The sequence below is a fragment of the Lutra lutra genome, chromosome 7, assembly GCF_902655055.1.
Source record: "Lutra lutra chromosome 7, mLutLut1.2, whole genome shotgun sequence".
Classification (NCBI taxonomy): Eukaryota; Metazoa; Chordata; class Mammalia; order Carnivora; family Mustelidae; genus Lutra; species Lutra lutra.
Genome location: NC_062284.1, coordinates 107158525 through 107178002, shown reverse-complemented (window position 1 = coordinate 107178002; position 19478 = coordinate 107158525). Strand labels below are relative to the sequence as shown.

Genomic DNA, 19478 nt, shown 5'->3' with positions numbered 1-19478 from the left:
CACACATTGAGCAGAACTTTATTTTTTTTTAAGATTTTTTAAAAAATTTATATGCCAGAGAGAGGGAGAGAGAGCACAAGCTGGGGGGGGGGGGGGGCGGCAGGCAGAGGGAGAAGCAGGCTCCCCGCCAAACAGGGAGCCCAATTGGGGACTCGATCCCAGGACCCTGGGATCACACCCGAGCCAAAGGCAGACGCCCAAGCGTCCCACATTGAACAGAACTTTATAAAAAAATGTCATCAGAAGTTGTCATTGTTGTGATAGTACTATTTTAAGTAGTTACCACCAACATATTGCCCAATAGTGTCAGCATGGTGCTGGATAAACAGCTCAAGGTTTTGAGTTGTAACTTCAACACTGACTGGCTTTGTGAATGGGCAAGTTACTTCACTCCTCTAAGACTCAGTGTCCCCCTTTGTAAAATGGGAATAAACGCGCCTGTGTTGCAAAACTGTCAGGACTGGAGGGTGTGTGTGTGCGGATGCGCGTGCGCAGGGGAGAGTTAGCGAGCTAACCGCTGGGACTAGGGGGATGAAGCTTCCGCCTCACAGCTGAGCATGGATTTTGACCGACAGCCATGCTGAATTCCACCTGGAAACAGGTGGGGGCAGTGGTGAATTGCACGAGTAGGAAGGCTTTGGCAAACCTTAGCGGCAGATCGGCTGCAGAGACCCTACTGATCCAAGCAAGAAGTGGCGGTGGCATCAGAGGAGTGCGCGTATCAGTTACCCTGAGGTACAGAGACACAGAACCCAGTGTGAACCAAGAATGAAAGCCAAAGGGGCGCCCGGGCGGCTCTGTGGGTTAAGCCTCTGCTTTCGGCTCAGGTCATATCTCAGGGTCCTGGGATGGAGCCCCCTCTGCCTCTGGCTCTAAGCTCTGCGGGGAGTCTGCTTCCCCCTCTCTGCCTACTTGTGATCTCTATCAAATACATAAATAAAATCTTTTTTTTTTTTTTTTCTTTTTTAAAGGAAGAATGAAAGCCAAAGAGCAGGCCGCCACATCATCAGAGCGGAGAGTCGGATCAAGGCCAGGAATTAGGAACAGTTAAGGACCGGGAGAGGATGCAAAGAATCTCAGGAGAGACATTTCAGGATCTCTTTTGAGGTGGAGGCGTGGGCAGTCATACAGGCCCCGCCTGATCTAAAAGACAGCTCTTCCCAGTGTGGCCATAGAGAAGGGGAAGAAGCTTTGACCATGCTTCTGCTCAGGCGCCGGATGAATCCGGCCTGGGTGAAGTAAATACTCCCCATACTCCAGCCTCTCTCCTTCATCTTGTAAAGGAAGTGTTTATTCCTGTGGGGAACCTCGTGCCACATAGAAAAAGTAAGGTGGCCAGTTTTCCCAGTTTGACTGGAACTGAGGGGATTTCCCAGGACATAGACTTTCAGCTTTAAAACTGGAAAAATTCCTGGGGTGCCTGGGTGGCTCAGTGGGTGAAGCGACCCACTCTTGCTCTGGGCTCAAGTCATGATCTCAGGGTTGTGAGATCAAGCCCTACGTGGCTCTGGTGGCTCTGGCCTGGGTGTGGAGCCTGCTTAAGATTCTCTCTCTTCCTCTGCCCCTCTATCTCCCTCTCTAAAAAACAAACAATCTGGGAGAATTCTAAGCAGACCGGGACATGTTGGTCACCTTGGCCCATAGGACAACCAATCCCCACTCTAAAGCAATGCACATATCACAAGTGAGGCTGGTGGAAGTCAACCCCCGAGAGTGTTCTTTTCAGAGCTTTCAGTAAAGACATTTCTATGGCTCCTGGCTGAACTGAGTTAGTGGGATGGATGTCAGGATCTGCCAAAGGTAATTTCCACCACTATAGCAAGAATTTCTGTCTGAGAGATAAAGAAAAATCCTGATCCCTGATGATCATCTTGATCCAGCTGAGCCTGAAGCAGCACTACCCAGGGAGCTTTCAGTGACATAAACTTACAAATTCTTTCTTCTGCATAATTTTGGATTTGATTTCTAGCCCGGCTTAATATAGTGGGTACCTTGAACAGAAGGCAGCTTATAAATCATGGCATACACTTAGCTACTAAGACCCTTTCGCACTTTGTGAGAAATTAGAGCTGACTGGGTTAAAAGCTATAATAAGGGACTCCTAGACTATAAATAGCTCTGCCTTTACCAATGTCCTATGACTGACTGTCTTATATTGACTTGATGTGTCTGGTAATATAGCCTTTACTAGCTTAGCGTGTTTCTCAAATTCTGCTGGGTATTGTCAGTGATGTCTTCCTGCTGTAACTGTCCTCACACACCCCTCTGTCTTAACTCTTCTAGCACTATACCTTGGTTTAAACCCCATTTCTCCCAGCTACTTGCTAGTATTTAATGCTCCCAGCTCCACCAGTCTTTCTGGGTTCCTAGCTATAAACACTTCTTGACCTACTTGACTACAACTTGGCCATGGTTACCTGCTCTAGTCTCTGCTTAACTTGGTCTGCCCTGACCTTGGCAGGCCAGTAGGGACTGACAACCAGTGAATAGAACTTTGGCTTAATCTTCAGACACTTGACTGCTGTTCTTGGTTGCAACAGCCTGTTTTTGTCATTATTGGAAACACGGTCCTTTTCCAAATAATTCTTTCAGGCTTTATGCTCCTTTAGTGGTCAAGAACTTCCTCTAGTTCTTGACCAGAACTCGAAGTGTTCTCGACTAGGTGGTTGGGTAGGGCGGGGGATGGGGAATGGTAAATTTGCAGAATAGATTTGTGAAAATGATGAGTCAGGGCTGAGTAAAGAAGGATGCTGCTACAGCTATAGTTTTCAGATTTTAGTGACTATAAGAATTACTTGAGGGGCTTATTTAAATTGCATATTTCTGAGCATGTTTCCAGTGAATCTGACTCAGTAGGTCTGGATAGGGCCTAGGATTAAGCATGTTAAGCAAGAATACCAAGTGATTCTGATGTAGTTAGTCTCTAGAGCATACTTTGGGAAATATTCCTCCATGTTGTGTTCAGAACATGTGCTTGGGGGAGGAAAGACCCCGATAGTTTGGGTGTGCTAGAATAGCTACAGGGGTGGATAATCTTTGTGATTTTCAGATCCTTTTGGATCTTTTATGATGCTTGGCTTGTTTTCCATAAGCAGTTTGGTAAGCTTGGAAGTCAGGATGGAGAAATATGGAGATATATATATCTATATATATATATATCTCCCACAACTATGCCATAATATTCCACAAAACCCAAATTTACCAGAGACTTGGAACTCGATGGCCTGCCTAATCCATGTATATCATTGAATGTCTTGGGGGGAAATGATTCTAGAGAACTGGCCTTTACAGTATTATATTTTGATTGATTCAGCTCAGCAAAGAACCAAAATTACTAGCAGCAATTCAAGGTTATAAGAGAGAGTGGGCCAGGTCCCTGGAGTTGTGAGACAATCATCCAGAATACAATTGTACCTCAATCCAACATGTACTGAAAGAGGATATTCCTGTTTGCGGCACCTTCACAGACTGGTTGGAAGGAAGTTTTGGAGTAACTGCATCTATATTCTGGGAACAATGAACATGGCTCATTAGAACCGGGGCTGCTAGCACCAAGAAGGTAGCTTCCACGATACCACAAGTGTTCTGGAATTCTTGACACTTCCAGCATATCTCAGGAAGGCTTTGTTTGGCTGATGGTTTCTGGACAGAATCCAGGAAAACCACAGACCTATCTAGGGGAGCAAAGTGCCAGGTCTACCCTAGACCACAAATTTTGGCACCTATATGGAAAAGTGAGATACATATTACACTAAGGGTTAGAGTCTTTTATAAAACTGAATAATTATCAGGAGTAGCTGGTTTGTCAAGTTTGGCCACCAATGGTCTCAGTTTCAGTGAGGCAACAAAATGGCTGCAGCATTTGGCTTTTGGAACCTCATCCACATAGAATGCAATGGCCATGGAGCTCCATGTAATATTTGTATTTGTAAAATAATAACACTGGGGACAAGGTTGTATAAAAAGAAATGTGGTCTCTAGTTATTGGGCAAAGTGTATAGTTCCTGAAACTAATTAGGTTGGTAGAACTTTTGGAGGATGTAACTTGATAGATGGAGGTCCTGGGGTGGTTCTATGATGAGATTTATCCTTTGATAGGGGCCTCATTTACATCAGCTGATTTTTTTTTCTTCTACTCTTTCTCCACTGGGGCTTGTAAATGGCATAGTGCCTCACCTGCCCAAGCTCAAAGAAGAGAAAGGTTGGAGCCAAGTTAACTTAAGTGCATCAGTTTAAGGTGACCCCAATGGAGGCCACCAAATTGGAGCATAATGAAGACACCTGAGCTGGTATTTAAGGGGCCTTGAATCAGCTTCAGTCAGTAGGCACAGTAATCTAGACGGAATCACTACAATTTCCACTTGGGTGGCCCACATGGATTATTGAGAACTTCCCAAAACTCATAAAGTGGCTTTATTCCAGTCCAAACTGAATAAGCTAAATGAAATTAGCAGTATAGGCTAAGACTAAGCTATAGCTCTGCTACTATTAGCACTGACACTTCCAGACCCATTCATCACCTTTTGAACATCCTTCAAAATCCACCACAATTAAGCTCTGGATTACCCAAAACAGCAAAGTGAAGAACTGTATTTATTATTGTCAGAGGTTTTGGGTTTTGGGGTTTTGTTGTTGTTGTTGTTTTGTTTTGTTTTTTCATCTCTCATCCTCCTGGAGTGGTAGTGTATGAGGAAGTCCAAACTTTTTTTTTTTTTAAAGCTTTTATTTATTCATTCGACATAGAGAGATCACAAGTAGGCAGAGAGGCAGGCAGAGAGAGAGGAGGAAGCAGGTTCCCCGCTGTGCAGAGAGCCTGATGCGGGCGGGACTCGATCCCAGGACCCTGAGATCATGACCTGAGCCAAAGGCAGAGGCTTAACCCACTGAGCCACCCAGGCACCCCGAGGAAGTCCAAACTTTAAGGCACCTGTGCTGGTCTATAGTTCTATAGCTAGAACTAAAGCCATGCCAACAGGCTGGACAGGGTCTTAATGTTTCTTTCAAATGTATTTGGGAGGCTAAGGAGAAAGATTACAGGAGAAACCAGAGAATTAAGTGAGGGACTTCAGTTTTAAAAATATTTAGGAATGGTATGAACTTCTACATGACCTTGAGCTAGAGGTAGTATTTCTCTATGCATATTTGAGGTCAATGGGTAGCATAGGCACAACTGACAGAACCCAAGAGGTTAACTTCAGAGACTGCAGGTACCAGAGCTGCACAGAAACCTCTATCTCATAGGTATCAGATGTAGAGAGCAGAAAGCCAAGGAGTAGAGAGCCAATGACTTGGGTTTCACTGGGAAATGGGTGGAGACTTGCAAGGTAAAAGGAGGCTGAAATGAAACTAGGGGAGGGCAGATCACCAGAAGTGAAGCCATATCTGGGGAGAAACCAGGACAAGCAGGGATTAAAACCTGAAATCTAAGTCAGTTCGTCTCCAGGAGGAAAAGAATAGTCAAAGTCAGGACCCAGAATATCACAGTATCTGGAGGTGCCAGGTAGAGATGTCTCAGGGTTGGAATGGAAGAGCAGCACCCCTTAAGGAGGTGATCCTGCTTAAACTAAAAGATCCCCAATGTGTCTTCCAATCAGGACACCACACTTCACTCATTTATTCATCTATCATTTATTAAGTATCTACTATATGCTAATCTATAAATCAGTGAGAAAAAAGATATCCAAGAACTCAGTGCTACTCTGTTCAACACAATATATAGGAAGCAGTTCATTTTTATAGGACCAAAATAACTCCTTTAGTCAACATGAATCCATCTTCACGATGCTCTTTCACAATCCCTCTCCTGGCAGCCGGCCCAGCTGGTCGGCCCAACACTGCTGTTTCCTAGCATTTCTTAACCAAGAAGGACCATCATTGCCTGTAGCTCTGTGTTCATTGATTTTTATGGTGTTTCTTCAGCTTGAAGTTATATCACTTTTTGGTTCATGTCAGAGCAGCTACTTAAAATCTTGAGAGCATTCATGCTTTATATGTATCTGCTCAGATGCAGTGTTAAATGCACCCTTATCTCTAGCATATTTTAGTGTTCCAACTTTCTACAACTGTGTAAAAACATATTCCATGAACCATAGTTGGAATGCTGGCATTGCCAATTAGACTTTAGGTAAACCAATGTTTATTATTGGATCAGAATCATCTCGAAGAGACATTTGGAACATTCCCTTTAGAATAATTTGATACCATTTATTGAGTCTTGACTATACGTCAGGCATTGTGCTGAACATATCATAATAGTAGTGTTTATTTAGAACTCACTATAGGGGCACCTGGGTGGCTCAGTCATTAAGCGTCTGCCTTCAGCTCAGGTCATGATCCTAGGGTCCTGGGATTGAGAACTGCATTGGGCTCCCTGCTCAGTGGGGAACTTGCTTCGTCCTTTCCTACTCCTCCAGCTTGTGTTCCCTCTCTTGCTGTCTCTCTCTCTGTCAAATAAATAAATAAATAAAATCTTAAACATTAAGGGCTTTATATTATCACTCAATCTTCACAACAGTTCTCTGAAGATGGTACCCTTAAAACAATTTTGAGTTGAGAAAACTGAGGCATAGAGGCTAGCTCACCTAAACATCTCACAGCTAGACTGTGGCAGAGCTGGTATTCTAACTCAAGCAGCCTGATTGCAGAGCTTGTGCTCTTAACCCTAAATTTATGATCCACCTCATGGAATGTTCACAATAATCCTATAAGGTCTACATTAGGACAGCTGCTTTATAGGTTATAATACCATTATTAAGGATGTTAGAAACAGGTTTTCGGGGAGTCATTTGAGCTCATTAATTCACAATTTGGACCCAGGAAGTCTGATGCCACAACGTCCTTCTGCCCTTTTTTGCTTTACTATACTGTCAGGACGTGGCACAATTGGAAATCAAATCCTGCCTGACTTCAGAGTTCCTAACCATTTCAATATCAGTCTGTTGCACACAGTTCTCTTTGTGTTTGTTTGTTTGTTTTGGTTAATGATTTGTACTAAGTCTTAGAAGCAGTGGGCTAACTACTGCAGCTATTTTACTCCACTGGAATTATTGAAGAACTTTTAGAAATAGAATATCTTAAAATGCTTTATGTATGAAAGTTCAAGTTGATTATTCATTCGACTATATTGCCTTCCAGGGAGAGCATATTAGAATCCCTTTGATTAAAAAAACAAAACAAAACAAAACAAAACAAAAAAAAAAACAGTCAGAAAGCTCTTTGATAGGGGCGCCTGGGTGGCTCAGTGGGTTAAAGCCTCTGCCTTCGGCTCAGGTCATGATTCCAGGGTCCTGGGATCGAGTCTCGCATTGGGCCCTCTGCTCAGCAGGGAGCCTGCTTCCCCACCTCCCCCCTGCCTGCCTCTTTGTCTACTCATGATCTCTGTCAAATAAATAAATAAAATCTTAAAAACAAAACAAAACAGAAAGCTCTTTGATAATGTTGCCATTCTCCATTTGAAGGATTACAGTCTAGCAGATCGGAGGACAAATGTATATAGTCGTCAATTGGAAAAAGCAATACAAATTACAAATATTGGGCTTACACACAACCTTTTCTATTCTGAAACCCTTTGATTGCTGCCTTCATGCACTGACCATGACTCGGCCTTATACTTCACTGAAAAGTTATAGGCCATTTGACTTGAACATCCCTCATCTGCAGCTCAGACTTTTTTTCAGTATTCATCTCCTTTGTGTTCTCTTTTCTATCTCTGAGAAAGATGTAAATTTCCTACATTCTTTTCTTTTTTTTTAGTTTTCATTTAGTTTTAGTTTATTTATTTATTTGACAGACAGAGATCACAAGTAGGCAGAGAGGCAGGCAAAGAGACAGAGGAGGAAGCAGGCTCTCCACTGAGCAGAGAGCTCAATTCGGGGCTCGATCCCAGGACTCTGGGATCATCACCTGAGCCAAAGGCAGAGGCTTTAGCCCACTGAGCCACCCAGGCACCCATAAATTTCCTACACTCTAAATTTTTTTTTTAATTTTTTTAAAGATTTTATTTATTTATTTGACAGAGAGAGATCACAAGTAGGCAGAGAGGCAGGCAGAGAGAGAGGGAAGCAGGCTCCTTGCAGAGCAGAGAGCCCGATGCGGGGCTCGATCCCAGAACCCTGAGATCATGACCTGAGCCGAAGGCAGAGGCTTTAACCCACTGAGCCACCCAGGCGCCCCATCCTACACTCTAAATTTAATCCTTGCCCTTAAGGGCCTGCACCAGGTTGGGGGTCCTATGGAGACTAGATTAAGTAGGATGTTTTAGCTGGCCAAATTCTAGGGGGTGAGTGTGAGCTGTGGACCAAAAAGGCGAACATTAGTATTAGAGGTAAATATCAAGCTCCCACTTCAAGGAGAGCCTTCAAGGCTATAGCAAAGCGGGCAGGATCAAAGAGAGGCGGGAACTGACCAGGAAGTGGAGTTCTGGAGGGTCCAGATGAAATAGTTTAGGACATAGGCAAAAACAAAGAGAACGAATGATAAGTTGCTTCTTTTGGGTGATGAATATAGCAAGTGAGGAGAACCAGGTGCTGATTCCATCCTCATCCACTGGCTTCATCAATATCTCTTCTTTTTCTTGAATCTACTGTTTTTCCTCCCCATTTTATATTTTCCCTTAGCCTATACACTTTTTCTCTCCCTTTCCAAAAGGCCACACTGTCCCTTAATCTTTTTATTTCTTTAAGCAAGTGTCACCTTTTCCCCTCTTCCCTTCCAGTGGCCAAATTCAGTGGCCAATTGAGTTATCATCACCAACAGGCTCTCTGTAGCATTAAATATTGTTGAAAGTGTCCGCACTTGAATCTCCTCCCTTGGCTGTTCTTTCCCGCTACCTCCCTGGATTTTCTTCTCCTTTGGACTCTTAAATATGTATTTCTTAAGAATATGTTCTTGGCCTACTTCTTAGCCCTTTACTGTCTGTCTCCCACAGTATACCTATCAAACCTTATGACTTGGATTACCCTCTCTACCCAGGTGATGCCTCCATCTGAATCACCATCTTTGACTTTGGCCTCCTTTTCACATTTCTAGTATCCTGCTAGGTACCTTCATCTGTGTCTCATCTGCACATTAAATTCTGCATGGCCAAACATTAACTATTTATTCTTCCACAACCAGCTTCTCTTCCCATGTTTTTTTTTAATTTCCTGTTAATGACACTTATGAACTCTCCATCCCTCAAATTCAGGACCTTTGGGTCAAACTTTACTCTTACCACATTTAATCAGGTATCAAATTCTGTTGGCTGAAATATTTTTAATATATGTCACCCCATTTCTATTATTATTTCCTTTTTCCCAGTTGCCCTTCATCAAAACAACTTTAATAGCCTGATAGCTAGCCTCCCTCCCATTAATTTTTTTCCACTTCAAACCATTTTAATTGCTACTACCTTTTCCTGAATAGCATCTGTCATACCTCTCATTGAAACTCTTATCTATATTTAAAAAAAAAAATCCCAACATCTTAACCTAGCATTCTAGTTCCTTCACAAGCCAATTTTTCTGTTTTTATTTCTGACTTTGCTGGACCTTTGCTCTAGAAAAAAACAGGCTTATTCTTCTCTGTAAGTGCCCTGTAATTTCTCTCTCCCACGTTCTTACTGTTTCTGAGACCAGAATTGTCTCTATTCATCAGCTCTTCATGTAGAAATCCTACAACTTTCAAAGCCTAGCTCAAATACTTCTCATCCCATGAAGCTTTTCTTGATCTCTTCAGATAGCAGGAATCTTTATATCTTCTGATTTACCATAGCACTTTATCTGTACCTTTTTCCTAGTGCTTATCACCCTCTACCTTCTTCTTATTATTATTCACATGCACATTTTATTATCTTTGTGATTTGATTAAATAAATATTGAAAAACAGATTCATCTTTGTAGTCTCAAAGTGCCTGGTATAAATATTTGAACAAATTTGATTGGACTCGCCAAATATTCCATGTACTTTTTAATATTTTACAGTATCCTTTGCCATTAGACTTGGGGCATATGACTAGTTCTGGCAGATCTCTGTAAGCAGTTACATGCAACACTTTCAGTTTGAAGTATTTTGGAACAGATGAGAATTCTCCACTCGTTGTCCTTCTTCTCCTTCCGTGGCAGTCCACAAGGCCATGTGTTCCAGCTGCAACTTGGTAGAGTTTCTATGTCTGAGTCCTGGTTGATCGTGTGGATCAGGGTCCCCCATGAACTGTACTAGATGTGAGTCTAGGAATTCTGTAGTGCTAAGCCACTGAAATTTCAGAATTAATATTTTACTGAAGCATAGTCCACCCTAACCTGACAAATAGAGGAAGTATTCAATACATTTACGAATGAGCACATAAAGAGGGTGTCTATCAGATAAATTGTGTTATTATTCAAGAATTATTATTATTATTCAATTATTCAAGAGGCTTGATCCACAGTTCAGTTTGTAGGCGATTCGTTTCATAGGTGTCTGCACCAAAGGACAATATCACATTGTAAGTGGTCTACCATTTGATATCATTCTCCTTATGAATATCTTATAAACCTTTTGCTTTAAAAAATTCATTTGGTAGTTTACTGTGTATGTAGTTTCATGGGTTTTTGGAGGGGGTAGCAAAATTTGAAGTTAGGTATTAGAGATGCATTGCTCATTGAATGGTATATGTGAGGTTTTCTTGATGCAGTTGAATGCATAATCCTTATCTTCCTCTGGCTTACTGATGGCTTGTAGTGCTCTTTTCATGAATTGATTCTTTTTTCTTTTTTAAAAGATTTTATTTATTTATTTGACAGACAGAGATCACAAGCAGGCAGAGAGGCAGGCAGAGAGAGGGAAAGGGATCAGGCTCCATGCTGAGCGGAGATCCCGATTCGGGGCTCAATCCCAGGACCCTGGGATCATGACCCAAGCCAAAGGCAGAGGCTTTAATCCACTGAGCCGCCCAGACGCCCCATGAGTCGATTCTTGATGCTTAAAATGACTTTATCTGAAAAATTTATAAGCAAAACTTCCTAGCATCCAAAAAATGCTGGCCGTTTACCTTTGGGACTTTTAATATAACTGCTTTTTCTTCTTAGGGAGTTCAGAAAAAATAAAAAACATTTAAAGAAGAAAATAAATGTTTTCACAATCCTAGAGATAATTTCTGTTACAATATTACAACCGGCAAGGATTGGTAAATAGGTTTATAGTTTGTAGAAATGAATTCAGTCCTGGGGAAGTTAAGCATCTTCCTCTGATCCTCAAGGGGCTGCAGTTGTAATACTGTGGACTGTCTTCCCTGGGTGATGTGGAACACTTTGACTCTAGCCTTCTCTCCTTATCAAAATCTAAGCTCAGCTTAGTAAAGTTATCTGGTAATTCTCTATGAGATATCAATACTATGAATGCCAAGTTACCATTTCTGGGGATGCTACCATTTATAACAGTACTGACCTGACACATTTATAAAGTCAAATTGTTGTATTTCCAATACCAATTACAGGCTAGAGTAGGAGCAACGTTTGGCATAATTCTGTTGAAGAATGACATTATTTCAGAGTAACAACTTGATGCTTCTGCAGAGCAGTTGTCTAAGATAGCTGACCTATTGCTTATAAAACAGGAAGCTAACCCCATGACTGATGCTGTAATATGCTATACCCATTTCCAAGAGACATAGTTCAAGATTCTCTTTTTCTCTTATTTCTTCAAGTGAAATGAAACAGATCCAAAGTGCTTCTGTCTCTTGGTTATGTGATAGATATCCTGGACTATCTTCATGCTCAGGAGTTTTATTTGGAAGCTTCTACCATCATCAGGATTTTCACTTAGGTTGATTTGCCAGTCATTATAGGTTTATCCTGATTTATTACTATTTTACACCTTACCCCAATAGGGCTGCAGTGAGATAGATGACTGATGTCTCAGGACAGCTCATAAGTGCATACAAGCCACAGAGGTTTTTTTAAATTTTTTTCTTTTCCAAGTTCTATTTAAATTCCAGTTAGTTAACATACAGTATAATATTAATTTCAGGTATAGAATTTAGTAATTCTAAGCCATAGAGTTTTGTGTGGTCCCATCTGCTCTATGACACCAGTGGGTCAAACCTGTGTTAATGGTATATATGGAATCATAAAGATATCCTGGCTCTGAGCACTTTTACATCAGTATTCCCCTCAACTCTTCCTGGAACTCTCATGTGAACTTAAGCTTTTGCCAAGTAATGTCTCAGGACACCACTTATAGTGGAGTTCCTGCCAGCCCTTAAATTTGATGGAAAATCAGCTTTCTAAATAAATCTCTAAACAAGGATAGAAAGAAACAATTTCTCCTCAGACTGGACTAACCCCTAAGGAGCCCCAGGTAACTTGAATTTCTTACTATATTGGTCAGGCCCAAAGATGAGGCCATGTCACCTCACAAAAACAACAGACTCTTGGAAGATGGTATGACATTTTCCTCAGGAAAGACTGAGGCCATATGAATAAGGCCGGTGCCCTTTAAGTTGGGACTTACTGCATAATTTTGGACCAACCACAACTCTGGAGTTTTACTAATTATAGTCTGAAGTTAGAAGAAAAGTCTAGCGTTTGGCTAAGGCGCCTACTGAGCTGTCCAGGGTTCTGACTTCCACACACGCCATCAGTACCTTCTTTATCCTTGGTCTTGATGCTGATAATTTTGCTTTAAACCTGGAATACTTTGGATCTACTTTGTGATTCCTAATCTTGAATACCTTTGTGGTCTCAATGAGCTCTGCTGGACCAGGCTCTTGTCAATGGCATAGTATATGCAAACTGAGAAATTGATTATGCTATGTCAGGATTTTAATTTGGAGAGCTTAAGTCCTAGAGTCAGAAGGCTCAGAGTTTAGTGACAGCTGATATAGCCATGTGACTTTTAAGAAATCTCTGAAGGTTTTTTCAGAACCTTGGGTTTTCTCATCGTGCCTGAACAATAAAAGGTGACAAATATCTGCAACATAAATGACAAAAATAAATACAAAGAGCATTTTAAAATATTTAAGGAAAAAATACCTGATTAGAAAAGGCAATTGGACTGGACACAAAAGGCAATTCACAAAATAAGAAAGATAAATTATCCACATGATATATAAAAATTAACTCAAAATGGGCCAAAGACCTAAACATTAGTGGTAAAACTATGAAACTCTTAGAAGAAAATTTAGCTTTATGTCTTTGGACCTGGAATTAGGCAATGGTTTCTTAGATATGACACCAAAACCATAAGCAGCGAAAGGTAAAGTAGATGAATTGGACTTCATGAAAATTAAACACATTTGTGCTGCAAAGGACACTCCCAAGAAAGTAAAAAGACAATCCACAGAATGGGAGAAAAAATTTGCAAGTCACATATCTGATAAAGACTTCTATCCAGAATTATAGAGAACTTCTACAACTAAATAATAAGAGACAAACAACCCAATTTAAAAGTAAGCATGGGGGCGCCTGGGTGGCTCAGTGGGTTAAAGCCTTTGCCTTCGGCTCAGGTCATGATCTCAGGGTCCTGGGATCCAGCCCCGCATCGGGCTCTCTGCTCAGCAGGGAGCCTGCTTCCTCCTCTTTCTCTGCCTGCCTCTCTGCCTACTTGTGATCTCTGTCTGTCAAATAAATAAATAAATAAAATCTTTTTTAAAAATAAATAAAAGTAAGCATGGGATTGAATAGATATTTCTCCACAGGAGGTATCCAAATGGCCAATAAGCACATGAAAGGATGCTGAACATCATTAAGTATCAGGGAAATGCAAATCAAAACTAAAATGTGATATTACTTCACACCCACTAGGATGGCTGTAATAGAAAAAGGCAGATAATGACAAGTGCTGACAAGAATGTGGACAAATTGAAACCCTCAGACACTGCCAACAGAATTTTAAAATGGTGCAGTTAATGTGGAAAACAAATTCTCTAAAAACTTGACAGTTTCTCAAACAATGAAACACAGACCCTATATGACCCAGCAATTCTAATCCTAGGTATAAATGCAAGATAAAAGAAACATGCTCCCAAAAATCTTGTATGCAAACAATTATAACAGCTTTTTTTATAACAGCCCAAAAGGAGAAACAACCTAAATGTCTATCAACTGATGAATGGTTAAACAAGTCATAGCATATTCATACAATGAAGAGTCCATGCAAGAAAAAGGAGTGAAGTACTGATACATGTTATAACATAGGTAGACTTTGAAAACATCATGCTAAGAAAAGAAGCCAGTCACAAAAGGGGTCATAATGTATAATTCCATCCATATGGAATATCCAGAATAGGTAAAATTATGGAGTCAGAAAGTAAATCAGTGATTGCCTAGGACTGCATTTGGGTTGTGGGGGTGGAGAGTGACTACGAAGGGGCATGAAGTTTCTTTTTGGAGAATTAAAAATGTTGTACAGTTGATTGTGGTGATGGTTACACAACTATGTGACTATACTTAAAACCATTGCATAAGACACTTTAAATTATATTGTATGCAAATTAAATCTCCATAAAGCTGTTATTTAAACAAATAAATACAAATTACCAAGAACCACATTTGAGATCTTCTAATTCATTGGTCATCAAATAAATAAAAAAACTTACTGGGAGGATACCATATCTCTCATCATATTTTGGAAATTGAAAGTTGGCATGTGTGTGTAGTCAATGAGATCTGTTTGCAAAATGCAAAGAACTGTTCAAAGGCAATTTACCTCCATCGTGCAGATTTTGGTTTGCTTCTCAATCTCAGAGTATCTTAAAAGGTGTTTTGTGATTCCAAAGCATGGAGAATTCATGTTACAGATCTCCTAATTCATGTTTTTGCCCAAAGAAATAGCACATCTTTGCAGTTTTGCTCAAATTCACAAATTCTTTAAGAAAACCAAAACTGGACAAGGGGAGATGGAGAGGAGAAGAGAGTTGAGGGAAATTGGAAGGGGAGGTGAACCATGAGAGACTATGGACTCTGAAAAACGATCTGAGAATTTTGAAGGGGTGGGGGGTGGGAGGTTGGGGGCACCAGGTGGTGGGTATTGTAGAGGGCACGGATTGCATGGAGCACTGGGTGTGGTGCAAAAATAATGAATACTGTTATGCTGAAAAAAATAAAAAATTAAAAAAAAAAAAAAGAAAACCAAAACTGGATTACTGAAAAGCAATCAATTCTCTTCTTTCCTTCCCTACTGGAGGACATTAGAAGCATCTATGTTTTATTCCCTTGGATGGCAGAGTCAGAAACAGCAGCCATTCCCTATGGAAGACAGGAACCTGGTGTGTTCCGAATGTGTTGTCAGACATTTGTGAGTGTTGTAGTGGTCTCCTGGAGAAAACACAGCTGTCTTGTGCACAAGCCTGTGGTCTCTATAAATTAGTTTCAATCTAAATATTCTTTCACTGCCATAGGACATGGAGGACTCTTTTCCATATAAAATTCAGGAGCTTCCATCCTTGTAGTAGAGTAAAAACCATGTTGCAAAATGAGCTTGGTGCTACAGACATGATAAGCTTGAACCAACCCCCCACACAATGATTTCATAAAATTTGAGGCTGCAGAATGAGTCTCATCGTGAGTCAAACACTTTATCTTACTAAGTCACTGGGAGTGATTTCACAGTTGCATTCTTTCCCCAAAAGTTTCAAAGGTAGAAACTAGGTTTGGGTGTTGATAAACATATAACCCAGAGAAGGCAAATGTGTTGGCATATGTGGTCACCTCTCCTTCACTTGCCTGCATGTAGCTATTGCTTATCCTTCTAGGCACTGTTTCCTACTGAATCTGAACATAGCCCAAGACTCTCAGTACAGTGCCCCAGGCATTCAGTACTATTCAATGATTTCTATTTGCCATTCCCATACCAGCTATTCCAAGTTGAGGTGTGTGTGTGTGTGTGTGTGTGTGTGTGTGTGTGTGTTTGACAGCTACTTCAGAGAACATTTGAAGTATATTTATCTTTATGTAAGTTTTGCCTTTCAGAATTATAGATTTTTCAAGTGGAAACAGACCAATAGTCACTCAATATAGGGGAACATTTCTCATCTAATTTGTTTTAAATGCCTTCAAATTGTTTTAAATGAATTCTTTGATTCTTTGGCATTGACTCTTCGATCTTTGCAAACATAAAATCTGAAGGCAGAGCTTTTACCAATAGAAGCCATTTTCTGGAAATAATCTGGCGTGTGCTCTTCTACGTTAATAACATACCTACTATGTCAGCCCGTTTGGTGCTCCCTCAAACCCTGTACAGATGATACTATTAAAATCTCCAGGTTACGGTTGAGGAAACTGAGGCACAGAGCTCTTCTGTAACTTTAATGTTGAAGCTGGAAAGGATTTCATCTTGGTTAAAATTTGTTACTTGTGGTGCTCTTTTTGCCTGTCCCTATACTCCTTTCCCCATAAGGTTTGGTCTAAGTTAAGAAACTAGGGATAAATAAACGCTCCTCACCACATTCCTTCTTTTGAAATAATGAACAAAACTTTTCTAAAGAACAATAGCTTTGTCTTTGAAGACAAAACCTGACAGTTCTTTTATCTCAACTCTTCTTGCTAAGAATTCTTTGTAAGTGAGAACCTTATTTTTCTTTTTTAATCTCCAAAGCATGTTAAAGCATTCATAACTTAGAGCAACTACGCAAGCCCTGGAATTCCACATCTGACCGTGTGTTATGCCCATAAATCTCCAAAATAGTTAAGCTTTGTCAGTACACAGGTGCTCAAATATAAAATAACACGGATAAACATTGGTAATTTCAAACCAAAGCACAAACCTGAAAATTTCTTCAACCAAATAGGCAATAATTTATATCCATCCAGAGGTGGAATCTAAAAAAGTAAAGATGGTTGCTAAGACTGAAAAGTGAACACATTTCTTTTCAGCAGAGCAAAACAGAATCATTTATCAAAATGGAATTTCAATTAAATTGGAAATGAAAATGGACAATTTCAATTTCCTCTAACAAGTAAAATTCAAATGCACTGGCTATTTCCTCCTCACATTCTCAATTAGAGTATTGATCAGCATCTGATGAAATATGGAAGATAATTAGAATCCTATTCCCAAATTTCTTATCTATTTAGGCATAAGGAAGTTAAGAGGCTTGCATAAATACTCCAGTTTTTAAAAAATTTTTTATTTATTTGAGTGTGTGTGTGTGAGAGAGAAAGAGAACATGAGAGAGGTCAGTGGGAGAAGCAGACTCCCTGCTGAGCAGGGAGCCTGATGTGGGACTAGATCCCAGGACTCCAGGATCATGACCTGAGGCGAAGGCAGTCACTTAACCAACTGTGCCATCCAGGCACCTGACACTCCAGTTTTTTAATGATGACTTTCATTAGTGCTTCCCAGGGAAACAAAATAACACACTGTGTAATTCTGTATGTAATTGCCTTACCCTAACAATTTTCAAATGTCCAGTACCCATCCAAAACTGCTTAATGTTACATCAGTAGAGTTTACTGTGTTCTTGGCATGTTCTCAATAATGAAACTGAGAAATTCCCATCTGGTATTTCTGATGCATCAAGGAATTCTAAACAATAGATCTGAGAAAGTCTCACAAGTACCCCCTGATTATACAACAGGATTAAGCTCCATGGAAAGACAGTAGTAGAATAGCTTTTCATCTTAAAGATTTCTTAAACAAAGTTTTTTTTCCCATGGAAAGATTTCAAAAACTATGATGATTCATGATAACCAAGAAGTTTTTTGGTGGTTTTTGTTGGAGGGGGTAATTTTTTATAGCTTTATTGATATAAATATATATATGTTAAATTACACATATTTATAGTGAACAATTTGTTTTTTTAAAAGATTTTATTTATTTATTTGACAAAGAGATCACAAGCAGGCAGAGAGGCAGGCAGAGAGAGAGGAGGAAGCAGGCTCCCTGCTGAGCAGAGAGCCCGATGCGGGGCTCGATCCCAGGACTCCGAGATCATGACCTGAGCCGAAGGCAGCAGCTTAACCCACTGAGCCACCCAGGCGCCCCTATAGTGAACAATTTGATTAGTTCTGACATATGTATACACCTGTGAAGCTATCACCGTTATCAAAAAAATGAGCGTGTCCATGATCATTTTTAAAGATACCAGTAATGCAAAATTTTGGTGATCATCATCTCTCCAGGGACATCCGGCACTAGTAGGCCATATTTATTGTCTACTGAGTGAATGCATTTTTTCTAATTTATTATCACTGGACATCTTTTGGACATTAGTGTACTAGAAGAACAAAGGGTTGGACAGAATTAGGCTTTTAAGTATCAGCATTTTAGAGGAGCATCCGAACAGTGCTGAAGTTGGCCTTTGAATATAAAAATGAAAAGATATGGGTGCCTAGGTGGCTCAGGGGTTTAAGCATCTGCCTTCAGCTGAGGTCATGATCCCAAGGACCTGGGATGGAGTCCTGCGGCTGGCTCCATGCTCAGCAGGTAGTCTGCTTCTCCCTCTGCCTCTCCCTCACCTCTCATGCCCGTGATATTTCTCTCTCGCTCTTGCAAAAATAAATAAAATCTTTTTAAAAAAAAATCAACAGGTATGAAACCCTTGATAGGCCTATGGTGGCTTAGCTGTCTCACCATATCCCAAGTACTTCTATTCCATGCCCCACCTTTCTGGAGAAAGATCAATGGATAAGCCTATTCTTCTACCCTGTGTGTTGGCTTGAAATTTATTTTTTCCCAAACCACCTCATGTTGTAGACAATTTAGGAAGAAACAACGCACAAGTTTTGTTTGAAAAGATGGGTCCATATATGGGAATAATACATCATAAGCCAACTTCTCTGAGTTCGGTTTATCTTTCAAGTATCCTCCACTTTGTCAGAGACAGCTGTAAAGAAAAAAAAAAAAAGCAAGCAGCAGCAGCAGCAGCAGCAGCAGCAGCAGCAGCAGCAGGAAGATTCCCCAGATGTCCACATTCTCAAATAAAATAGACTGCCCAGGCAGCTTATCTTTTGTATGGCTTTTGGCTCAGTGTTTCTGAAAGGAAGCATAGCCGCTTTTTGCCCTGCCTAGTGAGATCCTACTTGCTTTCAGTGCTGGTACGGATAAGGTCTGGTAAGCTTTTCTCTTCGGAGGCTCTCCTGGTAGTTCTTTCCCGTACTCCACTGTTTTCAGCCCTGTTCTGGAAACAACAGTTTTTAAGGACTCAGGATTTAACCTCGGGGTTGCACCTCCCCCTCTCCTGCCAACATTCATCCTCAGCCTTCCCCGCGCAAATCCACGTCCCCTCCACAGCTGATGCTGGTCATCCTCAGAACCGTGGCCTGGAGGTCTCTAAGCTCCCTTCCTTTGCCCTGAGTCCGGGCTCAACTTTAGGAGTTGGGAGGGCGTCTTGCTTCATCCGTTACGCTTCAGCTGGGGACTGTTTCCACCTGCTCATCTCCTTAGATTATCACCCCAAAAGAGAGGAAGATTCAGGTGGATTTGGCCCATCCCCTAATCGGGGCCTGCCACTAGCAGGCCGGGGGCTGGTGTGGGCCGAGGGAGACTAGGACGAAGCAGGCCATTTCCACCTGCGTAATAAC

At 40.9% G+C, this 19478-nt stretch overlaps 1 protein-coding gene across 1 annotated transcript in view; it reads left to right on the top strand.

The window, feature by feature from the left end:
- Positions 1–577: 577 nt before the first annotated feature.
- LOC125104525 (reticulon-1-like) overlaps positions 578–19478 on the top strand; it is a 149098-nt gene continuing 130197 nt past the window's right edge. Inside the window, exons 1-3 of the mRNA XM_047737091.1 lie at positions 578–735; positions 2610–2670; positions 19089–19424. Of these exons, the coding sequence (XP_047593047.1) occupies positions 578–735; positions 2610–2670; positions 19089–19424 (555 nt within the window). The remainder of the gene's footprint in view (positions 736–2609; positions 2671–19088; positions 19425–19478) is intronic.